The 27,263-nt window shown below is 38.2% G+C and overlaps 1 protein-coding gene across 1 annotated transcript; it reads left to right on the top strand.

Moving 5' to 3' along the window:
• The first annotated feature begins 1,616 nt into the window (after positions 1–1,616).
• On the top strand, positions 1,617–25,337 carry LOC137662945 (ligand-dependent corepressor). The gene is made up of 7 exons (XM_068399707.1): positions 1,617–1,665; positions 3,222–3,287; positions 3,704–3,783; positions 13,700–13,832; positions 18,309–18,596; positions 21,461–21,554; positions 24,312–25,337. The coding sequence occupies exons 5-7, from the start codon at positions 18,359–18,361 to the stop codon at positions 25,279–25,281; spliced, it is 1,302 nt and encodes a 433-aa protein (XP_068255808.1). The 5' UTR covers positions 1,617–1,665; positions 3,222–3,287; positions 3,704–3,783; positions 13,700–13,832; positions 18,309–18,358; the 3' UTR covers positions 25,282–25,337.
• The last annotated feature ends 1,926 nt before the right edge of the window (positions 25,338–27,263 follow it).

Here is a 27,263-nt window from a genome sequence, read left to right as displayed (position 1 = left end):
ATAATTGCAGTTTAAATTTATGATTTAAAATATTTGGTTACAGAAAGGAGGATGAAAATGCCAGAAAAGATGAAAATAAAACTGTTTAGGTGCAGAGACAAAACTAGTGAAACCTGGCCATGGTGGGAAAACTGCATAGTCAGCTCTTTTTTTCTTTTTTTTTTTTTTTGTTTTAATTTCTGAGCTTGTTACTCTTAGCATAGAGATGGCGCATCCCTATTCTGATTTTTGTCAGAGGGCATTTTAGAGAATAATGTTTCTTAAATATTGCTTTACTTTTAGAGCTAACAATTGTGAAATAGTAGTAAGTGTGTAATAACCTCTGCATTTAAAAGGTTATTCCACCCTTGCTTCAGTACTAAGGATTTTCTTTGTTCTTTCTAGGGCTTTTTTTTTTTTTTTTTGCTAATTCTTCACTTGCTGCAGAGCCTTCTGAGATAGAGAAGGTGTTTTACACTTTGTAAATGTTGTAGTTTTTTAAAAAATTAAAAACTTTTTTCTAAGTTCTTATACTAACACCCAAAAGATGTTTTTCCTTGTGTAGGTAACATTATAAGGGTTAAATGTATGTCTGCTTTAGTTGTGAGGAACATATCTAAGAGAAAGCTCTAAAATATTGGGAACTTCATCCCTTTTTCTCTCTTCTATTTCTGTTATTCCTGCAACTTTTCCACTGGCCCTGCTCTTCAGCTGCTGTGAACTGTCAGACACTGAAATATAGATGATGAAAATACAGAAACCGGTATTTAGCAGAGGCAGCCATGTTAATTTCTGTTCCATTTGAAATGCAGGAAAATATCATCTGCCAAATGGAAAAGGACAATCGGTGGGAAAAGAAATGTTCTTTTCAAGCTTCTAAGAGCAGTGACAATGGAGAGAAAAAATACTATAAAAAGTAGGCAGCTCCTTTTTCAAGATTTTGTTTTCAATGTATTATGCATGATTAACTGTATGCAGTTGCTCTTTTGGAGTCCTGAATGACTGACTACTACATCGCAGGGCTTATACTGTCTTTACCGCATTGCACTTCGTGTTTAGGGGGGAATAGGGCTCAGCTTCATGGCAGTTTTGCCAGTCTTTAATATAGTTTTTGAATACATTCATACTTCCCTTATTTGCCTTTTTTAATGTCAAGCATTGCACATAAGATATTCTGCTGTTGCTATGCAACTGCTAAATCCAATATTTAATATTAATAAAAACCGAGTGGCATTAGCATCGCTGAGAACAGTGGGCTAGCAAACTATGATTGTACAATATCCAAGCTGTAAAACTTGGCAGGGACTTCAGTGTGCAATTGCATGCATGGCAAACTGTGGGGCATGAGTCATTGGCAGTTACTATTTTAAGAGTGGTGAGTTTGAGTAAAATTTCTGAGGTCTTTTGATTTTTTTTTTTTTAATATATATAAAAAACTACAATTTTTTAAACAAAAAGATAAAGAATGCAGTTAGTTAGCTGTTTTCTTAAGGTTTCATTTCAGATACAAATTCTGAGGGGTCACTACCCATAAAAGAGTCAATGTTATAAACCTATGGGTCAATAGCCTGATTCTCTTATTTTTCTTGTAGGTCAGGTTGGTCGGCCCTTTCCCACTGTTCCTGCCACTTCCTGAAGCCTGAATTGGCTTTTTTTGGAGGCAGTGCTACTTCTCTGCCTGACAAGGTGCTGTTCAAATGGGATGTTTTTCCAGTTTCTCCTCTTCCACCTTGTTTTCTGATCTCTTCCCTATTTCTCTTTACTCTTGACTGTTATTCCACCGTAACTCTTTCACCTTAGGTTTTTTTTGTGTTCTCCGCTCGGTCCTTTCTGAGCTTAGATTTTTAGTGTCAGCCTCTGATAGGCGTTAGGTCAAGGATGGTGGTGTACACTGGCAATGCTCTGGCCATCTAAGTCATGTTGCAGACTGCAAATTCTGTAGGGTCCTGCATCTGATATCTGAAGATGTTAGTGCACTGGCACTTGTGCTGACACCCAGAGGGATGTAACGCTGCTTGTCCTTTCCTTTTGAAGACTGCTGTCCAAAAGATAACTTTGATATTAGATCTGTATAAAGTCAGAGTTATTTTAGAATTATTGCTCTTTTGCAATGTAATAACCGATTTCCTTGATAGCATGTGATCATTTAGATTTCGTCTGGTTTCTTAAAATGACTATTTCACAGAGTTTATCTGTTCTAGATTCACCCATGCAAGTTTCTCTAAACTTAAAACCATATTTTTGTGCCTTAAAATTTTTTCTTCATTTCTTCTTCTGCCTCTCAAAGATTCAGGCAAGTAGGAGAAGCTGCTGCTAGCTATATACAAACCATTATTAAACCTACAAAGCAAAAGTATTAATGGGGGAAAAAAATACAGTAAGCTGTAGTCTTGAGTTTTATGGTCATATTGGGAATACATTTTTATAAGCAGGTGGAATTTTTCTGTCCCACTTAAAGCAGTCTTTGTACTTTTCATATTCTTTCTGCTAACCTGTCTTCTCACAGTATTGGGTAGTTAATGGCTGTGTAGATTTTACTGCTAGCAGGGGTTTAGTGCAATATTGATTTAACATTTCCAAATAATGGCAGTAATTTCGGCAGAGGTTTTTTCTCTTTTGGAATAAAGTAAAATTGGTTAGATTTATTTTAAGTGGGGCATAAATCATGGCATTGAAGTAAATCGGACTGTGTGTCTTAGATGTGGATCTGTGATTGGAATTTGGTTCCTTAGTGGCATGGCACTGCTGAATCCCTTTCCTTTGAATTTTCTCTCTTCAAACCTGTAACTCTTCAGGAAACACTGATCCTAATGTTTGCTGAAATTCAGAAAAGTAACTGAATGCGACTCAGATGGAAGAATGTATTTTTTTAATTGGGAAAAACATCCCTTATTTTGGTTCAGAGGCTTAAGCGAGAGAATTTTTGTTGTACAGAAATTACCTGGTCACATTGTAGAACCTACAACTTCCTATTTTCTTTTCAAAATGGTTTATTTCAATGTCGTAATGTTCTTTGTTTTTAACCTAGCTATTTACAAAAGTACAGGAGTCGGTGGACTCTAGATTGTGCTATGATTTGTCAGTAGTGTAGTCATCACAATTGACCTGTGCATCTTGTAATACTTAGAGAAAACACATTGAGCTCTGTTCTTGGAACAGATAAATATAGAACTGCTATTGTGAATATTCTTGTAGTGACGTACTTAATCTAGAAAGCTAACAATTGTTTTATTTGCTTTTAGGGTTTGAAAGTATTCTAGAAGGCCTCTTTGGACCTGGATTATTAAAAGATCTCAGTTTGTTTAAAGGTATTCAATCTCTATGTTTGTATCTTGTTCTTCATTTCTAATGACAGAAGCAGCCCCAGCTCTGCCTCTAGAAAATGTGTGTTACCGTGGTGATTTGTGCTTTTTTTTCCCCCTCCCCCAGGCAGCGCTCACAGTTAGTTTCATATTGGCTAAAATTACTAATGAGTGTGCGTTCATCTTTATGTAGCTGGGAGTGTATTTGGCAGTGCTCGGAAAAACAGATTTGTTGTGCACAGATAAAATGTATACAGTTTGGTAATCTGGGGATTTAGAAAAATGGCCGAAATGAAGCCTGCATCCTCAGCATGCAGGCAAGAATGTTGTGAAACAGGTATTTAATTCGGCATTTCTCTTTTGGCTCCAGTTGTGTCGTGATTTTTGAATATGAAGTAATTTGCTATTCCTCTGATTTACAGACTGTGAGCCTGAAGGTGTTTCTGATTGGTCTTTTGATGAAAATTGTCTTTTCTGCTGCCTGAGAAGAGAAAAAGTGAAGGTAACAATGCAGATGTGTGAAGCTAGTAGTTGTAGCAGAGGGACAAAGGGAGGGAGTTTGCTGCTTCTAGTTAACTGAGCGTAGAAAATCGGCAACCTCCTGCCCCTTTTCCCCTCTTTCAGAAAAAGGCTTTCTGAATTAAAATAATACAAGTTAATGAAGACACTTGCTTCTTCTCAGCAACTTTTTCTTTGTAGTATGTGATGCAGATTTTTTTTTCTGTGTAGTGGCTCTTTCTGTTTGGTGTTTTTTGTTTGTTTGGGTTTTTTTTAGTTCTTTGTAAGAGATCTTGTTGGGATCATGTAACCCTTCCCAAGGGAGCCAGGCTTTGGCTTGTGCATGTTTACTACAGTCAGATGCTGGGCTTATCTTCAGTATGGAAATGTGGTCCATTTTAACAGCCTAGAGTCTTGTTCTGTATCTTGGAATCTCTTTCCCTGTGGGCCATATCCTTTTATTGAAGGGCTCATATGTATGGTAGATTTTGTACTGTGCTTGTTTATAACCAAGTCAGAGCCTAATAAACTTGCAGTTTGTTTTCTTAACGAGATAGTAGCCTTTATTTCATATATAGCTATAGTGCTATATGTGATTGTGCTCATCCCATGTGTTGAAATAATGATTGTTCTATAGCATAGGAAGGAAGGCTCGTCTGCCTTGGCAAAACTTCATTTGCTGGAACTCTTTACTACTACTTCTTCCTGCACAATGTAAAATAACGTACAGAGTGGATTTCTGTCAACTTAGAAGTGAAACAAAAGCACCCTTCCCTCTGCAGCAGCTAACATGTATGGCTGCATGGCTTGTCCATAAAGGAGGTATCTTGTTTACACTGATATTTGCCATGTTGCCAGTTCATGCTTGTTTTTGTTTTGAAAGTTTTTGTTAAGGCATGGGGAGGAAGGTTAGGAATGCTTGCTTTTAGAACAGATATAAGGCTTAATACTTTCTGTCATTGAGACTGACAGCAGGTAAGCTGCATGTACGCTTGTGCTGTAAGGAGTTTTGTCTTGTTTGACTTATGTCATCTCATAAAAAGACAAAATTCTGTGTTTAGCACAGTTCTAGTTAAGCCATTGAATTGATTCAGAAATCAGTTTTGTGGTGTGGTCAGAGACTGGTCGTAGTCTGGGGGAATCTAACAACGTATGGGTAGATCTTCAAAAAAGACTGTTTACATCTCAATCGTCCTCATAGGTCCACAATAACTAAAATACAGGTCCTGAAAATTGGAGATTGTTAGGTGAAGACAAAAACTAAGAGAACGTGTCCACCATATAATGTGATGATTAGCATGGTCGTCTTGTCCTTTTCAAGCTTCTACACAACCTGAGATATGACTATTTATATTTTCATGTACTTTGCTAGACTTTTCTTTCTAGTTTTGCATAGTGAAGTGTAGCCTATGATTGTGAGTATCACTGAAAAAATGGCGATGTATTCCTTATGCTAGTGGTAGTTATCATTTACGTTAAGGTTCCTCATGTAATTTCACATTGTACTGTGTGATGGCTTTTAAATGGGTGAAAGAAAAGATACAGATGTGGTCACACCTGGTGTGCTCTGTGGTGTTTTGGCATCAGGGGTCTAAGGAGATTTTAGGATTGTGTACAGATTGACACAGAACACAGCAGGGGTGTGCAGCATCGCTGGGCAAAGGCACTAAGTGAAGGGGAAGGTTGTAAGTTCTGAGCAAGCTAGAGAGAAATGGGAGTTCAGAAAGGCTGTGGTAGTGTCAGTCAGCCACTATGGGCTTGGGTAGAATGATTTTTATAAATAAAATCCAAAGAATTTCTGTCACTTTACATTTCAGTAGCCAAAAATACCTGTTTAAACCATTTCTCTTACAGCTGATTGATAGACAGGGACAGCATAGAGAGCTTTGTACACATGCTTGTTTGCTGCATGGCCAGGGATCACTGGCTGTTTGGGGGAGTGGGGAAGGAGGGTGAACCAGTCCATTCAAGTCAGACTTGTGACTCCTCTGTTAATCCTGGTGATGCTCCTCATGCTTGGCATGGGGCTTCTTTGGAGTATGTAGGATTTTTTTAGGGTTTGTGGTTTGTTTTTTTTTTTTTTCCTTCCTGCCCTACAGCCTTTATATCAGTTCTGTTGTGTTTGGTTTTTTTTCGTTGGGTTTTGTGTTTGGGTTGTTTTGGGTTGTTTTGGGTTGTTTTGGGTTGTTTTGGGTTGTTTTGGGTTGTTTTGGGTTGTTTTGGGTTGTTTTGGGTTGTTTTGGGTTGTTTTGGGTTGTTTTGGGTTGTTTTGGGTTGTTTTGGGTTGTTTTGGGTTGTTTTGGGTTGTTTTGGGTTGTTTTGGGTTGTTTTGGGTTGTTTTGGGTTGTTTTGGGTTGTTTTGGGTTGTTTTGGGTTGTTTTGGGTTGTTTTGGGTTGTTTTGGGTTGTTTTGGGTTGTTTTGGGTTGTTTTGGGTTGTTTTGGGTTGTTTTGGGTTGTTTTGGGTTGTTTTGGGTTGTTTTGGGTTGTTTTGGGTTGTTTTGGGTTGTTTTGGGTTGTTTTGGGTTGTTTTGGGTTGTTTTGGGTTGTTTTGGGTTGTTTTGGGTTGTTTTGGGTTGTTTTGGGTTGTTTTGGGTTGTTTTTGAGGGAAGAATATGGCTCCTTTTAGACCTAGTGAGTTCTTGTATGTCAGTTGAGAGAGATGGCAGGGTGGGAGTGCTTCCTTTCCTCTGTGGGTATGCCAAATTGCTGCACTGCAGGCCATTGCTGATGTCATTAGCTCACAATACAGAGTTAAATATTACTTTTTTATGGGAGCCCTCAGATTGTATGGATTTAACATCATAATTTGAATTAAAACATCAGACTCAATTGTTACAAAAAAGTTTGTAACTTCATTTGGTATTTAGCTAAATGATGGACAGTCTTCAGCTGATGGACTGAACTAAGTTAGAAATGGTACTAATTTATTTGAAATATCTTCCATTCAGCATCTGTAATGATATCTTTTAACTCTTCTTTTTAAGGAGTTGCAGGCTCAGTCTTCTGTAACTGCTAAAACTTGTCTGTTCCTGTACATAATGTGGTAGCAGTTGTGCTTTCTGGGCCACATCCTCTATTCTGCTTTTTTTATTGTTGATGTGCATCCTATTTCCTCTTTAGGAAAAGAACTGGGTGGGATGGGATGATTTGGGTTTGTGCTTGCATACTGGTGAGTTACAGAATTAAAAGTGTGTAATTGACATTGTAGCTGGGAGCAAGATAGCCTCAAGCCACATATTACAACAGTGTGTCGCTGTGGCTGGCCTTTTTTTCAATGAGTACATCTCTACCAATACCTCCTTTTGGACTCACTGAATAATTAATCAGCATACTTGATTTTCATCTTTAAGTGACGTGTAGGTACCTGATCTGACAAGTTCAAAACCGATAAAAATCAAGGGTTTTTTTCTGGATTTTATTTGCCGTTAAGAATTACCTGTAACTTAGAAGACCAGTAGTTGTGCTCAAGGAGAACTGAGTTCTGGACTACAGGATGAGTATTGGAAGCCAATATTACCTTATTGGCAAAGCTGCTTAAGGGAGAAAAAACTATGCTTGCTCTCCCACCCATTTCAGTGATGTTGGTTCTTGCTTTTACAAGCAATCAAATTCAATTACATGCATTCTTCAAAGGATGAAGAACCATCTGCTGAAGTATTCTGAAAAGATTAACGTATTTGTAGCAGTAGTTCTACTTGCAAATATTGAGCAAATGCATGGACTTTTTGGCAGTCAAAATACAAGATAGTTTTTGATAGAGAGATGGACTTAAGTGTTTTCATTTGAAAGGGATAATAAAATACAGACAAAGTAGGGAGCTAAAATCTTCCTAGGCATATTTTTGCCCAAATCCAAAGGATTATGTGCAATAATGTAAAGCTTTTAGAAACTGAATTTTTTTTCTTCCATCATATAATGCAGAATACACAATTGTTTCAGTATGGTATGATCAGAGAGAATAACTTGTTATCTAAGGAGCTGCTACCATGTTATTAACATAGGTGTCTGTGTGCAGAAATGCATGGGTATATTGATGGGTGTGAAAGACAAAGACAGAGTTAGGAGCTCTAGCTGCACACTCATAGTGAGAGGAAGTAGATCAAGTTCTATGGGACCAAACCTGGTGAATTCTCATTTGGATAATCTGCAGATGTGGTAATTCTCAATTCCTTGTGGGCTTTATCCTTCATAGGGAAGACTTAAGATAGTACAGTTTGCAAGGTGGTTGGGTTTTTGTTGTTTGTTGGTTTGGTTTTTTTAATGAAATTTTTCCTTCTAAAAGGTTGTGGTACAGAGAAGACCCATCAATTCAGACAAATTGAACTTGATGCAGATAGGTAATGTCAGAAGAAAGCACCAGTAATAAGAGGGGAAACTGGGAAAAGAATCCTTAAAGAGAATTCAGTTGAATATATTCATTTGGAAAAGAAAACAGTCGTCTAAAGCTACATAAAGCAATTCATATGTATTAAAAAAAAAAGTGGGGGGACATGACTAATCTCATTAGTTGGTGAGAGCAGAACAAGAAGGATAATACTCCTAAGCACATTAACTGTTTTATAGATATATTTAAGTTACAAAAATAGCAAGAGAGAAAATGACTTCTAGGAGCATATTTTGGAGTCTCATGCTGTTGATGGCAGAACGTTGAGTCTGGTCTTCAAAGTACCGTAATGTACCTGGGCTTCAGTGTAAGGCCCTCTAACAATTCTTGCAGTTGTGAAGAAGTGTGGTAGGGTAGCGCATGTAAAGGAGTAATTCTAAAATTCAAAGTTACTCTGATATGATTTGGATATTTTTAAAAGCTTGTAATTGCTTTACACAAACATCTGAAGGATAATATGCTATTACTTGATTATGGTTAATCAAAATAACAGCCTCTGAATCTGGTGTCCTTTCACTATGGAGGAACATAAACAATAAGAAGTAAACTGTGGTAAGTGTCTGAATAATTCTGAAGAGAAGCTACCACTATCATTTAAAGCATTAACTCGTAGAATAATTGAAGACGGCAAAGGAAGTATCTGAAAATGAGTTGAAGTTGTGGAACTCTTACAATTTTTGATGGCTTTAGAATGTATTTAAACTGTATACAGAGATCCTCAGTGTGCTGGAAGATGCTTTAAAACATTTTTAATGGATTTCGTCACTTAAAAAAAACCCTCAATCATTTAGACTGTCAATTTTGTATTGGGTGGTTTTAAAATAATTTTATATGGAGGCTAGAACCTGAAGAGGCTGTTTGGGATAATCTCCAGCTCTGTTTAGTAGTAACGTGGAGTTAGTTTCGCGTGTGCATAAATATGAAAGTAAGCATATTGTATTTCCACTGATTTTTTTTCTCCCCTCCCCTATAGATAATAAATTATATTCAGTAGCTATGAATCAGTCAAAGTTGTTTTGAATTTGATAAATTTAACATCAGTCGTTTTGCTTAATAAGGAAATAATACTGTTTCTTACTATAAAAGTATGTATGTTCAGTAAGTGAAGGGCATCTTAAAACTAAACCATCTGAAGTTTTAGTTGATGCCAAACTGGGAACAGTTCTAGATGCTTTAAATGGTGTGCTCAGAACTGAAAATGATCTTGATAAATTTGAGAAACAGGACAGACAGACTTGCTTTATCAAGTCACAAATTATAGATGTCTGAGAAGTCATTGCATTGTAAAAGTACTGATCTATTTTGGGGGATATATCCAGAGAAGCATTTGTCTTAATACCTGGAGAGGAAATTCTTCTCTTACCTAAATTCTTCTCTTACCTGGTGAAGCCTCAGCTGGGTGTAGCATTTTGAGAGATGTAAACAAACTGAATAGCATTGAAATGAAAGCAACAAGAATGACTTGGTCTTGAATGTAGAAGGAAGAGAAGGAAAGAAGACAATCTCTGGTGCCCTTAAGGCTTGTCTACAGGAAATAGTAGATTATTCTCGTTTGCACTGGCTAAGACTTAAAAAGACTCTGCAGTCTTAAGAAAAAATTAAGTGTTGGACAAGACAACCTAGGGATGCTGAAACATTCCTGTCTTACTGTTCCTATCTTGCCTTGGGGTGGGAGGCTAGATTGTATCCCTAGGGTCCATGGGGTTGGCCGGTCAGCCACAGGTGGTCTGTGGGAAGCCTTCCCTCTGTTTCCTCCACAAAGATGGGTAGGAATTATCTCATACTATTCTAGCTTGTAGGTGCTTCCCGCTCCATCTGCGTGTGGCCTGTGGCTTAAACATGCAGCTGCTGTTGCCATATCTATACAAAAAAAGCCTGCATTGTACCTTTCTCTTTGTGCCAGCAGTTGGGCGTTTAGAATTGCTGTATCGACATTTCCTAGAAGGAGGGTCTCAGTGAGGATCCAGCACTAGCACTGACGAGGCTGGGCTGTCCACGATTAGGTGGTCTGTCAAGGTCATGCATTGACCTTGCATTTTGAAAATCTGGGCCCTGTGTTTCTAAGGCTCTTTGACTTGATTATATAGTTATGCTGTGTATCTTAACATACAAAAAGAGCTTTAGCCCTTTGGGAGCATGTGCAAACCACTCCAAGTATCTTTTTTCCTGAAGCATTATTCTTCAATATACTGGTACTGCATGTTCACTGATGGGATTCCAGGGATGTTCTGGGGCATGGTTCCCACTTGAAGAGAAGCACAAAGAGAATAGAATGAATGCTGTGTTATAAATAATATGTAAAAGTAACGGTTGGGTTTTTTCCAGGGTATTTGTAACCAATAACAATGCTATCTAAATATTAATAGGTTTTTCTTCTTCCTACTACCTGCATGTTGGTACTGAAAACTTTGATGTAATTTGGGACTGTAGAGTGAGAGAATAAGCCTGAAGATAGTGGATCCAAATAATGGTTATTGGGAAGAAATGGTGGAAAATGTAAAAAACAAAACACAGACAAAAACCACCCAAACAAAAAACCCAAACCAACCAACCAAACACACACCCCCAAACCAAACAAAACCCCCCTACTTTTGGAAGTGAACTTTGAATAGCAATCACAATCAAATATTTACTGTGGAAACTTGAAGTTTCCTTCTAGGAGTGAACCAGCTGCGAAGACTGCTCGAACAATTGTGACACGATTGATAAGAAAATAATAAAAAAATGCAATAAACAAATCTCTCCAGTATATTTTGTCTTGTTTAGTCAGTGCTGTACTGCAGATGCCAGAAAATAGCTGAATTTTTTTTCTATGCACAAGGTTAAATCTGACTCTTTTATATAACTGTATTTCTTTACATTTTTATGTCTTAGCATGGGCATTGATAAAAACCATACATGTGAAGAGGTGCAGGCTGCTTAGTTTGAGCGGTAAGAACTAAGCACTGCCATTGCCTTGCTATTCCTTTTTCCTGAATGCAGATCAAATGATCCTTTATTCAGCCATTCACCAGTGTACTCCACTTATGAGATTTTTTCTGGCTGGTCCCTTTTTCTTCATTCCTTCTCTATGTAGAAAATGTACAGTTTAGTTAGCCTAGGTAGGTTAAATTGTACTCTTTATACATTACCTCTATATGAATAATATAAAGTACACTTGTTTATGGTGAGGCATGTTGCTGCTGAACTCTATTTTCACAGAGTTGCTAGGCTAGTACTTACTGTGTATTGACTTAGTTGCAAAAAGTACTAGGAAGATTTGAAATGCATTGTGTTGGGCAAGGGTTATTTGTATTTTAGGCTTCTTCAGAAGAGCTATAGTCTGTCACAGGGCAGAGAATCAGATCAGGTTGAAGGGGTAGTGTTTCCTTCAATTCTGAATTCTCTGTTTGTCCTTTAAATTAAAAGAAAGTTTTTTGCAGTGGCTTGTGGGACTTTAGCCAGAGGATGCTAATTAACTCTAATGGATCTTATCTAGCCAAATCTCTGTGCTTCAGCTTGCAGAGATTCCTTTTAAAGTAAAACTTAAAGTAGTTTGTCTGTAAATGCTTAGATATTCCAGTGATTGTTCCAACACTTCTGTATGCCTAGATTACTTCTGCTATTAGCTAATTTGCACAAATGTCTGCTTTTTACACAAACTGATAAGCTGAGTTTACAATTGTCCTGTTAATGCCTAAAAGATAACGGAGCTTGACTCAGAATGGCTGTCAGTCAGTAACTAGGACAGATCCTACATTAAACTTTGTCAGATGCAGAAACACAGTTTCAACAAGAGAATGCAAGTATGTTCTGTGAAGTCTCACCTCAAGAGTAACTCATACAAAAATGATGGGCTCATTCTCCACACGTTTTTACTGTGAAATCCTGTACAGATATGTGACATATTTTAAGTATCAGAAAAGTACAGCTGCATTTTCGGTGCGTTCATAAAATGCCAGTGAGCTGCGGGAGCACTGCTACTGGTTACTGGTACAGGACTACCTGGCACAGAGGTGAACGCTTTTATTATAGTTAACCCATGAGTTCAAATTTGTATTCTTTAAGACTATCTCAAAAGCGCTAATCTTTCCTACGAGAGCCAGCAGGTTTGAGAACAAGCCTGGAACCTCTCTGGTATGGAAAAAGGCATCAATCACTTTGTGAGGTCTTTACTTCTGGATACTCTTACCTTCACAGCAAATGTGTTGTTTTACTCACCTGTCAACTCTGTCATCACATGCTCCTCATCTTTTGATTTAGCATAAAATACTGCTTTGTCTCTATACTCTGTGTCAGATAGTATCCCCTCTTACTCTTGATAGAGAACTTTTGGAAGCTGTTAAGTTACAAATCTGAAGGTGAGAGCCAATGTTGTTCAGGCCAGAGTCCACGGCGTTTCTTATTATTACCCTTTGCACATAGTTCATGTGACTGCTGTGTTTGTTAATTTACTGTGGGCTGGTTATGTAACCTTGCTTCATTAAACCTCTTGAAGTTGAGACACTACAAACTTAAGAATGACTTATTCTTTTCATTTCTTGTGAATTATAAAGGAATTGCCTGTTCTTTCATTCCCTTCTAGTCCTGTGAGGATATGAACCTGAAATCAACTTGTATAGTAGAGGCCAAAAACCCAGAGGTAGCCTAGATATTATGGTAACTGATGCTTTGTAAAGGTTAACAAAACAAAACACTCCCTAAACACAAAGAGTGGTTGTGTATGCATTCCTGCAGTAGGTAAATACAGGTAACTTTAATATTGCTTAAAATAAAGTGGAGGGAGAGGGCCAGGAAAGAGATTGTTTTCCTAAGCAGGAGCAAGGCATTAAAGTGAAAGAAATGAGAAAAGTGGTGTGTGTCTGGGGGGGGTGGAATCCAAGCATTTAGATTTTATATTTTTGTAACCATTGTCTTCTAGTTTCTTGAGTCGTATTTAAAATGAGTGATTTATGTGGCATCTCACACAGTTTAATTATCCTAGTTAAAACACTTGTTTTGAAGTATTTTTGAGATAACTCATCTGCTTTCAGTTGTAAGAGAATGAATTCTAATTCATTGAGGGTGTTGTAAGCAGCTAACTTAAGTTTATTTCACTTAAAAGTAGCTACTACTGAGCCTTTTTGCAAAAGGACCATTTTTTTGCTAATGTTTGATGATTTGTTGCTCAGTTTGCATGAACGCTGTGTAAATTAAGGAGAACTTTCTGTTTTGCCTTCAGCAGTTATTTCTTGGAACTAAAAGTAATAGCCAAAGAACAAGTGCTAAATATGAGATTTGCGACCAAATGTAAAATATCTAAATCTTCTTCTTTATAGTGGGCTCTTATTTCCCGTAATGCTATCAAATCTTACAGGCTTCTGCTGCATTTACTGCAAGAAGACAGGACAAAGTATGATGTTCTGGAGCAGTCAAAAACCAAATTGTGATGTCAATAGATTCAACTCTGTGCTGAGTACCTAACAAAGTTTTGAATTTAGTGCAATGTTTAATGCCTAAGGAACTTTATTAATTTTGAAGTTAGGAAGATCTTACAAATATTAAATATCTTTGCAGGAGCACTTAGTCAGTCTGGATGAGCCAGCCTCGGAAGCTGGACAAGAAGCTCTGCTTAGACAAGAGCAAGCAAAAATCATTCGTTTTGAAAGGCAAGCGGAAGAGTTCCTCAATGCAGTCTTTTACAGAAAAGGTTGGTTTTAATGGCGGGGGGAAAAGGGTATTTCTCTCTGGTCTTTTTGCATGTAACGCAGGTATCAAAGATCTGACGTTCAAGTTGTCGTTGTATGTTCAATATTTTTTAGTTGTCTTATATATAAATTTATCAAGAGTGAGAATTGGCTCAAATACTGTAGCAATACAACAGTGTGGGCTTGGGGCAGAGGAAGAGAGTATAACCTATTTAACTCTAAAACAAGCCTCTCCATCAGAACACTGGTGTTTTGCACTTTTGGAGGAATGACTCAGCAGAACTGCTCCCCTGAAACTAATGTTCAGGTGAGTGGGCTCTTTGGAAGGAGGGACAAGTGTCAGTGAGTGTGTGTGTGTGTATATATATATATATTTATTTATTTATTTTAAAATTTATTTTTATTTTAATGGAATCTGTACTAATGCAGTTTTTCTAAAGGTCAGCAGTCTTCTCACTGTGGTCTGTAGTGATTACCCACCCCCAGCAATCCACAGTATAAAATATTTTTGAAATAGTGCTAAGGGGTAAATATGGAGAATTCAAAACGTGATCAGCGAAAGTATTGGAAAATCAGTACTGTAGAATATGCTGAGAACAATAACAGTATTTCAATGCTGGAAAATCCTGTAAATCTCTTCTGGAGAGTTATGTCAGTTAAACTGTGCTCTTAAGAAGGCACAAAGCTCATTTCACTGTTTTCTAGCAATCTGAGAAACGGGAATCCAGAGGTTGTTTCCAAATGCATCCTGAATGAAAGTACGTTGTACTTATCAGTGTAACCCATGTGTGAGAAAATCTGCCAAATCAGTAATTCCAACCTGTCTGATGGGGGACAATGTGAGGCTTCAGTTTAACAAATTAGAAATTGCTGTAGCCAGTCCTCAGCCCTTCCTTCCAGTGACCAAAATATTTAAAGGTGTTTTAAGTAGATAACAGTATGTTGGCCTTTTTTTTATGACTCGAATAAATAGAAACTATACATTATGAGGTATTGCATAAAGCATAGAAGCATGTAGGGTGGTAGGAAGGATAGTTATTGCATTACTACTGATAGTTCAGATAATGCTTTTATTCCAAGTCTTCCTTTCCAGTTTTTTTTTCTTTTAAGGTTAAGGTTTCCTTTTGCTTTTACATTTATCCCATATCTCTTTAAATCCAGAGGGGATTTAAGAAAACAAAAATCTAGAGAAAATATACTTTTTTCCATATTACTTTTCCAATGAGAAGAAAAAAAATGCAGTTCCATAACTTCCAAATTCTTTGTTAAAGAATTCATCCCTTTAACATTGAACTTAAATTTTCACGTATGACCTCTGTGTGTGTGTCTTATTAGAAATGCATACTTCCCTAATTGTCAGAAAACTATTGGCAGATATTGCAGTATGCTGATGGGGGTTTGACACTCTGTCCATGGTCAGATACACAGAACGAAGATAATGAAATCACTTCAGGTGTCTAAGAATCTTTGAGAATTTTTTTAGTATACTCTTGCTTTCCTTTCTCTGGTAGAGCTGTGCTTGGTGCAAGAGTAATTAGGGAGGGGAAGAAGCCTGGCAGGAAGTCAGTTCCGAATCTTAATGCATCGTTGTCAAGCTTGGCTGTATTTAGATTGCTTGAAAGGTTATTCTAACTCATGCCACTGCCATAAGATCCCCAGGCAGTCTCATACCAGAGAGGACACAAAGAACAGCAGAACTCTGACATTCCTACGTTACTCAGAGATGCTTGGCTCTCCTGATTTCATGCCAGCGATTAGTTATTTTTTTTCTTTCCATCCTCACTGCCAGTAACATTTAAGACTGGTATTTTGTAGCGGGCAGATCAGAGAAAATGCAGATGTTCTGTGAACAGATGCCTGTTGCGCATCAAGGACATACACTCATGCATTTAACATGCATAGGTCATTAGCAGGATCAGCAAACTTTCTGAACAGGTTTACTGTCCATTAATCTTATGTACTTTCTCTCTGCTTTGTGCCAGTGGCTCATTAATGCTTCTTTCAAATATTCATACTTTCCAGCGAAAGCAGAGTGGTAGCACCTAGTCCGTTACCTCTATCATGTGGCAGGATAGGACCTTTTTTCGATGGTTTAATGAAAACATACCTTTTTTTGTTTGATACTGCCCTTCTAAGATTTCAGTATAGATAAAATACACAAAAGCTATTAAGGTTTTAAAGCTCAGAGGTACTGCTTTAGACTATTTATAGCTGATAAATATTTGCTGTATTTTACTTCTCTAGAATCTCTGTGCTTTAGTTAATTTTAGGGTTTTTTTCCTCAAAGAACCTAGACACTTGGAGTCAAAATAAACATATGGTTGATTTCAAGTGATGCTGCAGAGGCACCAGCAAATACTTTGCACTTGCTTTTGATCAGCTTTAATCCTTAGTATTCAGGCCTTATATTAAACAAGGAGCCTTTAATGTGCTAGGTAACTACCATTCTGGTTGAAAATTGCGTTTTGTGTCCTGAATTAGAGAGTTTATCTTGAGCAGCACTAGAAGCTCTTAGTAGTCACTCTGTGCTGATTCTTTGAAGTTGCAGATTACAAAGATGCATGGCGATAGGCATGTATAGTATTTTCTCAGTGAATTTGGAAATATTTGGACTGAACTGTACACCTGAACATGGGTGCACAGTGAAGGCATGATTCTTCTTCAAAAAACATAGGCTCTATAGAGCTCTGCATTCCTGCCAGCCCCACTTGTATACACTACAAGCACATGCCAAATAGTTGGCATCAGTGTGATCATGCCATCAGTTTGTGTCCCTCTGGGCTTTCCTAGAGCCTTTCACATGTCCTTCAGCAGGTTATAGTAGAGAGCTTAGAAAATGGAAGAAATGTCATCACAGCAGAAAAAAGCCTCCATGCTTCTCCAGGCTTGTGTCCTTGTGGACCATTTGGGAAGAAAGTGAGAATATAAATGTACCTAAATTTAAGTTTGGCTTATCTCTTGGTGATTTCTTAAAACTCTAGTGTCTCATCCAACAATAAAACATCCTGTAGATTTTAAAAGAAAATGATTAAGTATTTACATAAACATCTCAGAAGTTTACAGCTACTCCTATAAGAAAGCTGTACTTAACAGGAAGGAATTTGGGCTTGATTAAGTATTTAAAGCTCAGTATGGTTTTTCATCAAGAAACACAGAAGCTGCTTACTGCTGTTCTCTTGTTTGTGGGCAACTACATGCTCAAACCTTCATGTCAGTCATCCTTTACAGATACTCTAAAGCTCGTTTGTTGGATTGATGCATTTTTGTCAAAAATGGTGATAAAAGGCAAATCTAATGCTGAAATGTCCCACAGAAGATTTTGCTAATGCTTCTAATAGTTCAATCTCAACAGATTACCTTTCAACCTGGGCAATTTTTCTTAAAGAGGAAGTAAACCCTTTATTATTGTTCCGTTTTGAGCTGCTTTTAAAGATTTGTTTGGTCTTCTACTGCACAATTTTCTCTGAATGTTTCTTCAGAAATAGAAAATCAAACCTTTTGAGCCATTTCTGGAGTTGCGGAGTTTTGGTTTGGTTTTTTTTGGTGGTGTGTTTTGTTTGTTTGTTTGTTTTTTTTTCCAAGCTAATTTGGCCAGAGAATACAAGCAGTGTTTGAGGTGAAGTGGCAGGACTTAGCTTCTGTGATTTAGGAGTCACAGATTTGCTTTAACGTCCCAAATTACTACTGGTATAAAATAGTGATTTTTGCCAATATATTTTTGGGTTGCCGACATCCCCAAATACCTTTGTATTTATACATGATTTCATCTAAATAAATTGGAATCTCTACCTGTTCCATTTCACATTTCTTACTAATAGATTTAGCAGCTTCTAGAAAGATAATTACTTTTCATGTGGCACATCTCTTTTTTTTTTCTGTATGTGAATGCTCTTTGGGTAATACCTGGTGCTGCATTGATTATAATGATAGAAATGTCAAAAGGAATAGACAGAATGGGATGGAAGACACTTGAACGTTTGATCTTCATGTGAGTTATTTTGAAGAATCAGAACTATAGGGCTTTATTTCCCAGTAAATCTATAGGGGACTGCTGCAACTCTGTTTCCCCTTCCCCTTTCTGTAGCTGCAGGTAAGTTACTTCATTTTTCCACTGAATAACCTGTTCAATTTTTTTGGAATGAGCTTCATTACTTGCTACTTTTCTTCATGGGTCTAGCTCTCCTTTCCATTTCCACACCTCTTAAAGGTCTGGTCAAATATATCTATATTTGAAAACAAAATACGAGATTGCATATTTCTCTTAGGAAACTGTTATTTTGGGAAGTTTATACCAGAATCGCCAATTGTTCTTGTTCAGGTATTCTAAGACTAAAGTTCATTTTCTACAGAAACTATTTTATCTTTGGCTTTCATTTTTTTCCCTAGATTTTTTTTTTTTTTTAAATTAAAAAAATGACTTAATATGAAAGCTGTTTTAATTAAAGTGCTTCCTTAAAAAAAATCTCTAATATTTACAGACAGTCCTAGGGTCTCTGACCCCAATATTCCCCTAGTGGCCCGTGAGATCATGCAGCGAATGATCCGACAGTTTGCTGCTGAATATACCTCAAAAAATAGCTCTACTCAGGACTCCAGCCAGCCCAATAGCACAAAGAACCAAAGCCTGCTGAAAGCATCTCTGGTCGCCTCCTCTCCCACGGCTGCAACTGCTCAGAACCCTGTGCTCAGCAAACTTCTCATGGCTGACCAAGACTCACCTCTGGACCTTACTGTCAGAAAGTCTCAGTCAGAACCTAGTGAACAAGGTAGGACCATTCTCAGTGTCTTGCATCCTACGGCAATCCATTAATGGCATTCTTGTTGCAAAACCAGACAATTAGAAGTTTGCACTCTTACGTAAAATGTAAAGTGGAAAAAAGCAGTAGATGTTTTTACAGTAAAATAATGACTAGCTAGATGTGGCTGGGAGAGAAGAGACTTTTTGAAAGAATATAGGCCCATAGACCTGAGTGATTTTTCTGAAGAAGGGCAAAGGGGATGGACATGCTTCAAACTCGGGGGACAAGTGTGCTGTTCCTGCTGGGAGCTGCAAGAAACAGTCTGCCAAAATAGACTGTATGCTTGCTGATAAGACAAGTTCCCGTGGTCATAAAAGCCATAACGTTGTCTCCTTTCTGAAGATCAGTAGCAGTCTGACTGAAGGACTGGTTTATTTTCTTTCTGGTCATAGTGTGAAAACAGTCCTTCAAAAGTCTGAGAAATTGCTTTGTGAAGGCTGTAAAAATGATACCCACGAACTGTACAAAACTTCCAGGTTTATGCATTTGGAAGAAATGTTTGTCTTTCTGCCTTAAAAATAGACATGTTCTGCAGAGCACAGATTGAATCACTCGTAACAGTGTTGCAGAGCTTGTATTAATTTGAAAACCTTGCTTTCCATCAAGAATGTTTGTTTTTTTAATAAGCAAATTCTGTGAGTGATTATAATGTGTGAATGTTTTTCTTAAACTGTTGAATAGAGGTTATCATAAGTGTATCCTACTGATAGGATTAAAATTAGCCCCTTTACCCTTCTTTAGAAAGGTGTTGGTATCTGAACTCATACTATCGCTGTCCCTCCTCAAGTGGAAAAGGTGCTTTTTTTTTTTTAAAAAAAAAAAAGCCTTTTGCTAGCTAGTACAGAATTGTGGGTATCCCTGTATTCCTTGAACTTACGTTTATGAAGCCTTTTGTAAAAAGGTTAATTTTGTGTGTCCAACAATATGCAGCTTGGGTGTCTGGACACTTATTGCACTTACAGCCTTTACTGAAAGTCCTCGCCACGCTTCAGTTAGCAGACTGCAGTGAAAAGTTGTATGGTGTCTTTCTTGAAGTGAGGCCCTGTACATTTAGCTGATAGGCATTTGTTTCTAGATGATTTTATTATAAATGTATTTCACAAGTGTCTTTTGCATGTATGTTTAAATGTTAAACTGTTCTCATTGTGAAGGTTTTTGCTGAGAGGGAGAGAATCAGTTTTGCTTCGTGGGGGGTTGGTTTTTTTTTTTAATTAGAGGATTTTATGGTGAAGAAGAAAGCATGTACGTGAACTGTTCTTTATCTACTATGTAACAAAAAAAGCTATAAGATAATTTGTAATGTTCATAACACTTGTTATGGAATTAGAACATGCGCATATTAACTTATACAGTAATCTGTTTGCTGATGTAATTTTTTTTTTCCAATTTACAATTAATGTAATTGGGAAGAGGTTTTGCCAGACTTGTTAAAGAGAGGTTTAAGAGGCTGTCATGAAAGACTGCTGGTGGTGCTTTTTGTTATATTTCTGTTCTAGTGGGCTGAGGGGAACCCAGCTGGTTGTAGACTTCTCCGTGGGGTATGAGGCTGGCCTTACTTGCCCTGGTAGACTTCTAGGTTGTAATGACCCTTGAAGCGTGGATGCAAGTGCCTCTGGCAACAGCCTGTGCTGTTCAGTACAGCCTCTTGAAAAGGAGGTGCTGCTTGAGCCAGTCTCTGTATCTTGTGGCTGCATAACTGGTGTTCAGAAGGAAGACTGAATTCTCTGCTTGCTCAAGTTTGGGTTATGGTGTGTTCCCAAATGCAGTGGGTGGAACAGCTTTCCGTGAGTTAATTCTAGTTCACTGTTTATCGTGTTTTTTCTCCATATGTCAAATGAGAACTTTAAGCAATCTGAAAGCCATCTTACATTGTTCTTGTGTTGGGCAGTATTTACTTGAGTAGATGGAACGAGCGAGGAGCTCTGAAATGTCTCTAGCTTACATTGCCAACATGTTTCATTTATCTTTGCCTCATAAATTCCTTGTTTCAAAGTTTCCAGGAATTTCAGATGGCTGTGCTGCTTCTATGACAATGTTGCCCTTATTAAATGACCAGAATTTCAAGTTGTTTCAGTGCAGTGGGAGCAAGGCTTTTCTAGCAAAAAGCGCTCCCTTTTCTGTTGCCTAGAAATGCAGAGTTTACGTAAGGGCTTGCAGAGGACCATGGGTGAGTGTGAGGAAGTGCCATTAGTGAGAAAGGAAGAAGCAGTCTATCAGGAAAAACAATTGGGTATATGGAAGAAGAGAGGGAGTAAAACGGCACAACAGAGAGGGGAAAGGCAGCAGGTTTGCCAGTAGGGACCTATTGGAGACATGGAAAAAGGGTGAAGCTAGCTGCCAGTTGAGGAGTCTCACATTTGTGTCTTTGTGTTCATTTGAAAGTGAGTTTCCAGTATGAAATTCTCAATGAATTTTCCTACAGAGATTTGGATTTAAAAAAAAAATTAAAATACTGGCTTAAAGCCCCCCTTTAAGGGAGGGAATGTCTCAGGAATTTGAAGATTGTCTCATTTTGGGCCTGCTGAGTTAGTTATGCAATGGGCTTTGTTGTATCCTGAACTGTCATTTGTAGGTCATCTTTTATTCTCTGGCTCTTGTGACAGATGCACTTTTAATTTTGCCAAATTTTGTTGCCACTGCTGAGGACTAAGTTGAAGTAACTTGTAAGACAAATTGCAAACAAATCCAAGCCTTAGTTTATTTAAAAATAAAATAAAATAGAAAATGCTGTGTGCTAAATACGACTTTAGCCCAAGAGCCTTGTTTTGTCAAGGGACAACGTGGCTGATCCTGCTGCTTCAAACACTGAAGTCATTCTTTTGTCTCTACAGACGGTGTGCTTGATTTATCCACTAAGAAGAGTCCTTGTGCCGGCAGCACCTCTCTGAGTCATTCTCCAGGGTGCTCCAGTACTCCAGGAAATGGGTAAGAGAAAGCAACTTACTATGACGTTCTAAACCTGTTTTTTACTAAAAATGTCTGCTTATGTCCTGTTAATTTTAACTTACTTCTGGTGTTAACCCTTGGGAGTAATGTGTTTTTTCAGCTTGTACCTTTGGCAAATAACCTTCACCCCACCTGCCAGATAAGAGTTGTTGCAAACTGAGACAGGTTTAACTTGCAGTTAAGAACTCTGATACCTGTTATTTTGGCCAATTTAGTACTTAGCCAAAGATCTTTCCATTACCTGCTTCTTGGTTTTAGTGATAAGTGATGGCCGTGGAGATGCAAGTTCAGTTAAATATAACTTAGATTTCATTTCACTTAGGGGAAAGTTAGCTAACAGGAAAGTTTATTTTAGAGGTAGCAATAATGTGGGTGATCATCCAAGCTGAATTAGATTGAAGTCACTGCGTGCTCTTTGTTAATATTTCCTGCCATAAACCACAACTTAGAAAAGGCAAGGGGGGAGTCTGGTAGTTCAGAAGACTTTAAATACGGCTTTTTGGATTTGCAATTGTACTGCAGCACTGAACAAGTTTGTTTGTTTTTTTTTAAATATAAAAGATGTGGTGTAATACTCTTGCCTTAATTAGTTCAAGGTGTGAAAGAATGTTATATCAAAAAATTCCTTTTAGGTTTTGTATTTCTAATGGTCACTGTTTGCATACATTTAGAAACCCTTTACTCTTAGGTAGGAACGAGCTAATTTTACTGGAGAGGCTGACTGGGAGTAAGAGGGATTTTTGGGTGTTGATGGGAGAATTTTACCGTGAAGCTACTGTGAACAAGTAATTTTTTTAGTAAGTACAGAAACAGTATATGGTTTAAACTGCTATTAAATTGTTGGATTTAGCTATACAATAGCCTTTGAAAAACTTGAAATTTTAAACTAACAACCCCCCACCAATCCCATGTACTGCTAACAACTGATTTAACTTTTGTATTTCTCTTTGCAAAAATATTACTGTCTCAGATTTCTCCCTTCAAGATTACTTTTTCCATTTAATATTCCTATTAATAAAATACTTCAATCCTTGTTTACATTAGTCTTAATACTTTTTCACAATTCTTTAGCATAAACCTTCCCCACCAGCTCCTCTCTTTCAATTCTGGACAGATTATTTCCAGCTTTATTTTCCTAGGAAGGCAGCAGAAGCCACCGAGGCTGTGTATGGCTTGTTCCCTTGTTTGTGTATCGAGTGAGGGCCAAAGTCCAACACACAGGGATGACAGGGCCAGCATCTGGCACTGTCCTGGTGGTCAAGAGAGCATGCAGCACACTGGCACCTGTGGTTACTTGTACAGGTGTGTGGTAAATGAGGGTGACTGAGGTCTGTTTAGCATCAGTTAAATCAGGTGTGACCCTCTGGCCTAGTTGGCTGCCAGTATGACCTTTATTTAGGCGTAGAATCACTGGTGCGCATTCTGATGCTGATACATGCTGTAGAAGGGGCAGAGAACACGTTGCTTGAGAGAGTTCTCTGGAATAGCAAACTTTCATTCATTTCTCAGGATTTTGTTCTGAATCCTTGTTGACTCTTGTTACCCACTTGAGCTATAACCTATTGCATCCTGGAGAGAAGCTAGCAGCGTATGTATCGAGCACTGCGTATGTTACATGCCAAGTCCTTTCAGTGGATGTCTTTTCTCTAAAGATTTTTTTTTTTTAATCCCAATGTGATGTTAAAAAGAATAATGTAGCTTTTCAGCAGTACGTATCCTATCCTTAAATAACACTGACTCAGCTAGAGGGCTTTACACCAGTATAGTGTCCCAGAGCATTAAAATAGAATCGCTTACTAGTCTCTTCGTTAATCTGTATGTTGAACATGGAAAACTTTGGGGGTGGATTTTGAAACTAGTGTGACTTAGTTACTCAAGGGGGCTAAGCAAGCAAACTACGGAAAGACACGTGTTTATCTGCAGTAGCAGTACTTTGTGTCATAGAAAGAACACTTGTGACGAAAGGAAAATGGTAAAATACATACCGCTTTTTCTGCTGTTAACCCTTGATCTGAATGACAGTTGGAACTTAGATCTTCTAGCCATGCTATGTGTCAAATGAGAATCAGGGACATGTATATATGCAATTAGTTGTTACGAGAGTAATTTAGTAAGTCTAGTGTACTGCAGTGCTTTCCTATTTGGTGCTTAATGAAAGTCAAGCAAAATACCTTTGAGGCCTGCTAAGCATTTTTCTTTTTCATCCTGATCAGCAATTGTTCAATACGATGTAAGCGAACATCATCCAAGGTTTCCACCTATGTGTAGATACTGCAGGTGGCAGTCATATTTGCATGTTGAATGTGTTGCACTTTGGCTTACTCTTTTATTACTGTACTTGTTTAGTGGTAACGTCACACCAGTAACACAGTTGTGTGTAGATCCATGGAGATTGATTACTACTTTGTAATTAAGGTGCTATTTTCAGACGCTTGCGCGAAGTCTTTTCTACTCCGAGAATTTGTGAACCCAGCCAGAGACCAGCCAACAGGTTTCATTTTTCTTTGCCCAAAAAGCTTCTCTTTTTTTTGTGAACAAGTTTTAAAACTGACTGATGCTGAGACTTAAAAAAAAAAAAAAAAATTTAAAATTAAAAAAAAAAAATTTAGAGAAAAATAAATAACACAAAAAGTGATGTTACCCAAGCAAGGCCTTCTAATAAAGGAGTGGCCCCCTCACCCATCCCTCCCTACCTGTGCAAGTCCTGCTCACATCAGTTTCCTTCCATCCAATTAGGCGACCTGGGAGACCCAGCCAGCACCATCCGGAGGGACTACAGAGTGGTGATGGGGTACCTCCAAGAAGCTTGCAGGATGGAACCAGGGAAGGTTATGGCCATTCCACATCTCTTAAAGTACCGCTGGCTCGATCACTCCAGATTAGTGAAGAACTGCTGAGCAGAAACCAGTTTTCTACAGCTGCCAGCCATGGGCCATCTGGACTACAGAATCATGGACAGCACTTAATATTATCCAGGGAGGCTTCTTGGGCAAAACCACACTACGAATTCAATTTCAGCCGCATGAAATTCAGGGGAAATGGTGCACTCAGCAACATCAGTGACCTTCCTTTTCTTACAGAAAACTCTGCCTTTCAAAAAATGGCACTTCAAACTAAACAGGATGGGAAAAAGGACGTGAGCCATTCGTCTCCTGTGGATTTAAAGATACCACAAGTTCGAGGCATGGACCTTTCATGGGAGTCCCGCTCTGGTGACCAGTACAGCTATAGCTCTTTGGTAATGGGTTCACAAACGGAGAGCGCGCTTAGCAAAAAGTTAAGGGCTATCCTTCCAAAACAAAACAGGAGAAGTTTGCTGGATGCTGGACCAGATTCCTGGGGCTCAGATGCTGAGCAGTCTACCTCTGGACAGCCATATCCCACCTCAGATCAAGAGGGAGATCCTGGCTCCAAGCAACCTAGGAAGAAAAGAGGGAGATACAGACAGTACAACAGCGAGATACTGGAGGAAGCAATTTCTGTGGTTATGAGCGGGAAAATGAGCGTTTCCAAAGCTCAGAGTATTTATGGGATCCCCCACAGTACACTGGAGTACAAAGTTAAAGAGAGGCTGGGCACTTTGAAAAACCCTCCAAAGAAAAAAATGAAATTAATGAGGTCGGAGGGGCAGGATGTTTCAGTAAAGATTGAATTAGATCCCCAGGGAGAAGCAGCACAAAGTGCAAATGAATTGAAAGACGAGTAGGGATGTTGTAGAGTGCCAATTACTTTGCAAACTGGGTGAGCACTACTGCATAGTTCAGCCACCACTGAGCGCACCTGATTCTCCTGCAATGCTCTTTCCTTTGCAGTTTAGCATAGACTTGTGTGGACATAGGTGAAAGGTGTGCTCTGAATGTCACGTTTGTAAATTTTTCTAGCCTGGTATGGCGCAGTTTCCCTCCTTCACCTGCCCACTACCCCCCCCCCCCTTTTTTTTTTTTTTTTCCCTCTTTTGCATGTTTCTCTGTAATAGAGAGTTGAGTTACCTCACAAAGAATGCAGATCTGTGGAAGTGGACATCTTGCCTGTAGAGCCTGCCTGAACTTATGGTGTTGGATTTTTCATGTCTGCCTTGATAGAAATAAGTCCACTTTGCTAAACTGATACTCTCTTAAAACCAGGCTTTTTTTTTTTTTGAATGAGAATCAGACTGTCATTCTTCAAAATGTTTCAGAAATCTTTTTTCCCCTCCCTTTCTTTGATCCAGTTGATTGAAAGATCTAAACTAAATCAAGTTGTTTAGGAATGGTACCTCTTGAACTCAGATTTGTTTGTTAGATGAGTAATCAATTGGGTCTAATTAGGCTGTCCACTATTTTCTTTCTAAATTAAGCATACTTACCATTCACTGTCTGCTTAGTGCTCACCCGGAGGGGAGGGGAGGGAAAACTTAAATACACTACCTTCAGAATATGTCAGTTAATTATTTGTAACACTACCTTCGCTGTAATTTTGCTTGATATTTTTGAAGGGTGATATTTAGACTCACCTGCTCGAGGATGTAGCCTTATCTCACGGAAGACAAGCTTCTCACAGTTAGGAGCAGTCAGGGTACACTAAATGATGTATTAGGGTATGCCTCATTATAACAGAACTATGGTTCTTTGTGACCTTTATGCTTTTTACAGACTTGATTCTGAGTTTACTAAACTATGTGGTTCCAACAACTAGTTTAAATGACTCTAATCTGGGGAAGGGGGATTTGTGTAACAAACTACTGTGATATTGCAAAAAAAAAGAAAAAAAAGAAAAAAAATAAAAAGCCCACGAAACAGTAATCTCAAACATTGCAACCTCAGTAGTCTGCCCAAATATCCACATTAGTGAAGGAGCTTGTTAATGTTCAGGGAAGAAGTAAAACACTGGTAGCCTGATCTAATTCAGGCTCAGCATCATATCTATCTGTAATACTGTCAGGGTCGAACACTCAATGAATGGGTGTTTCCTTTTTAAATATTACAGTTGCCAGTAGCAGGAATTAATCTAAGTCCTGCTTTTTTGTTGTTGTTTTTATTTAATCTGTTTTGATAGTGGTTTAGCACATGCTAGAATAAGCATTTAAACACCGTAAAAGCACTCCGTAAACCACAAATCCAGTTTTTTCAATATGATGATACGGTATCATTATATGGAGATCCAGGATAAGTTTTGTACAGAACTTTTATCATTGATACTTTCTGCGGGAGTGGTCAGTGACTAGGTGGAGCTTACTGGACTTACCACAGTATGACCAAATCGGAATTGCTTGTTCTTCAGGTAGAAACAATTTGGTCTTAGTCTGTGCAAAAGGTAGATAGAATTACCATTTTTTTTCCCACTTGCACAACCAAAAGAAGCATTGGAGTTTTGTGTGAAAGCATTAAGTGATGTCGGTGATTGCAAGTGGTTTCTCAAAGTTCATAGGAGGGTGGCTTAGATAGCCCTAGGGATGCTGAATGACTTCTGGAACAGTTGATCCTATTAGCCTCTTCCTCTCCCCAGCAACTTCATATTTTCAAAGGTTAGGCACACCATTGCTGTCGTTCTAAATATGCACTGCTCATTCTTGAAACAGACTGGGCATTTGGCCCGGAGTATACTTTTGGTTTTGTTTACTTTATATATTTTAGTACTCAAAATCCTGGTTCCTCGTAGCTCTCTAGTTGTCATCTTGGCATTTAAAGCAGTTTAAGCTCAGTAGCAGTA

Source organism: Nyctibius grandis, chromosome 4, assembly GCF_013368605.1.
Source record: "Nyctibius grandis isolate bNycGra1 chromosome 4, bNycGra1.pri, whole genome shotgun sequence".
Classification (NCBI taxonomy): domain Eukaryota; kingdom Metazoa; phylum Chordata; class Aves; order Nyctibiiformes; family Nyctibiidae; genus Nyctibius; species Nyctibius grandis.
The sequence above is the reverse complement of the archived record's forward strand: the minus strand, read 5'-3'. Positions and strand labels throughout refer to the sequence as shown.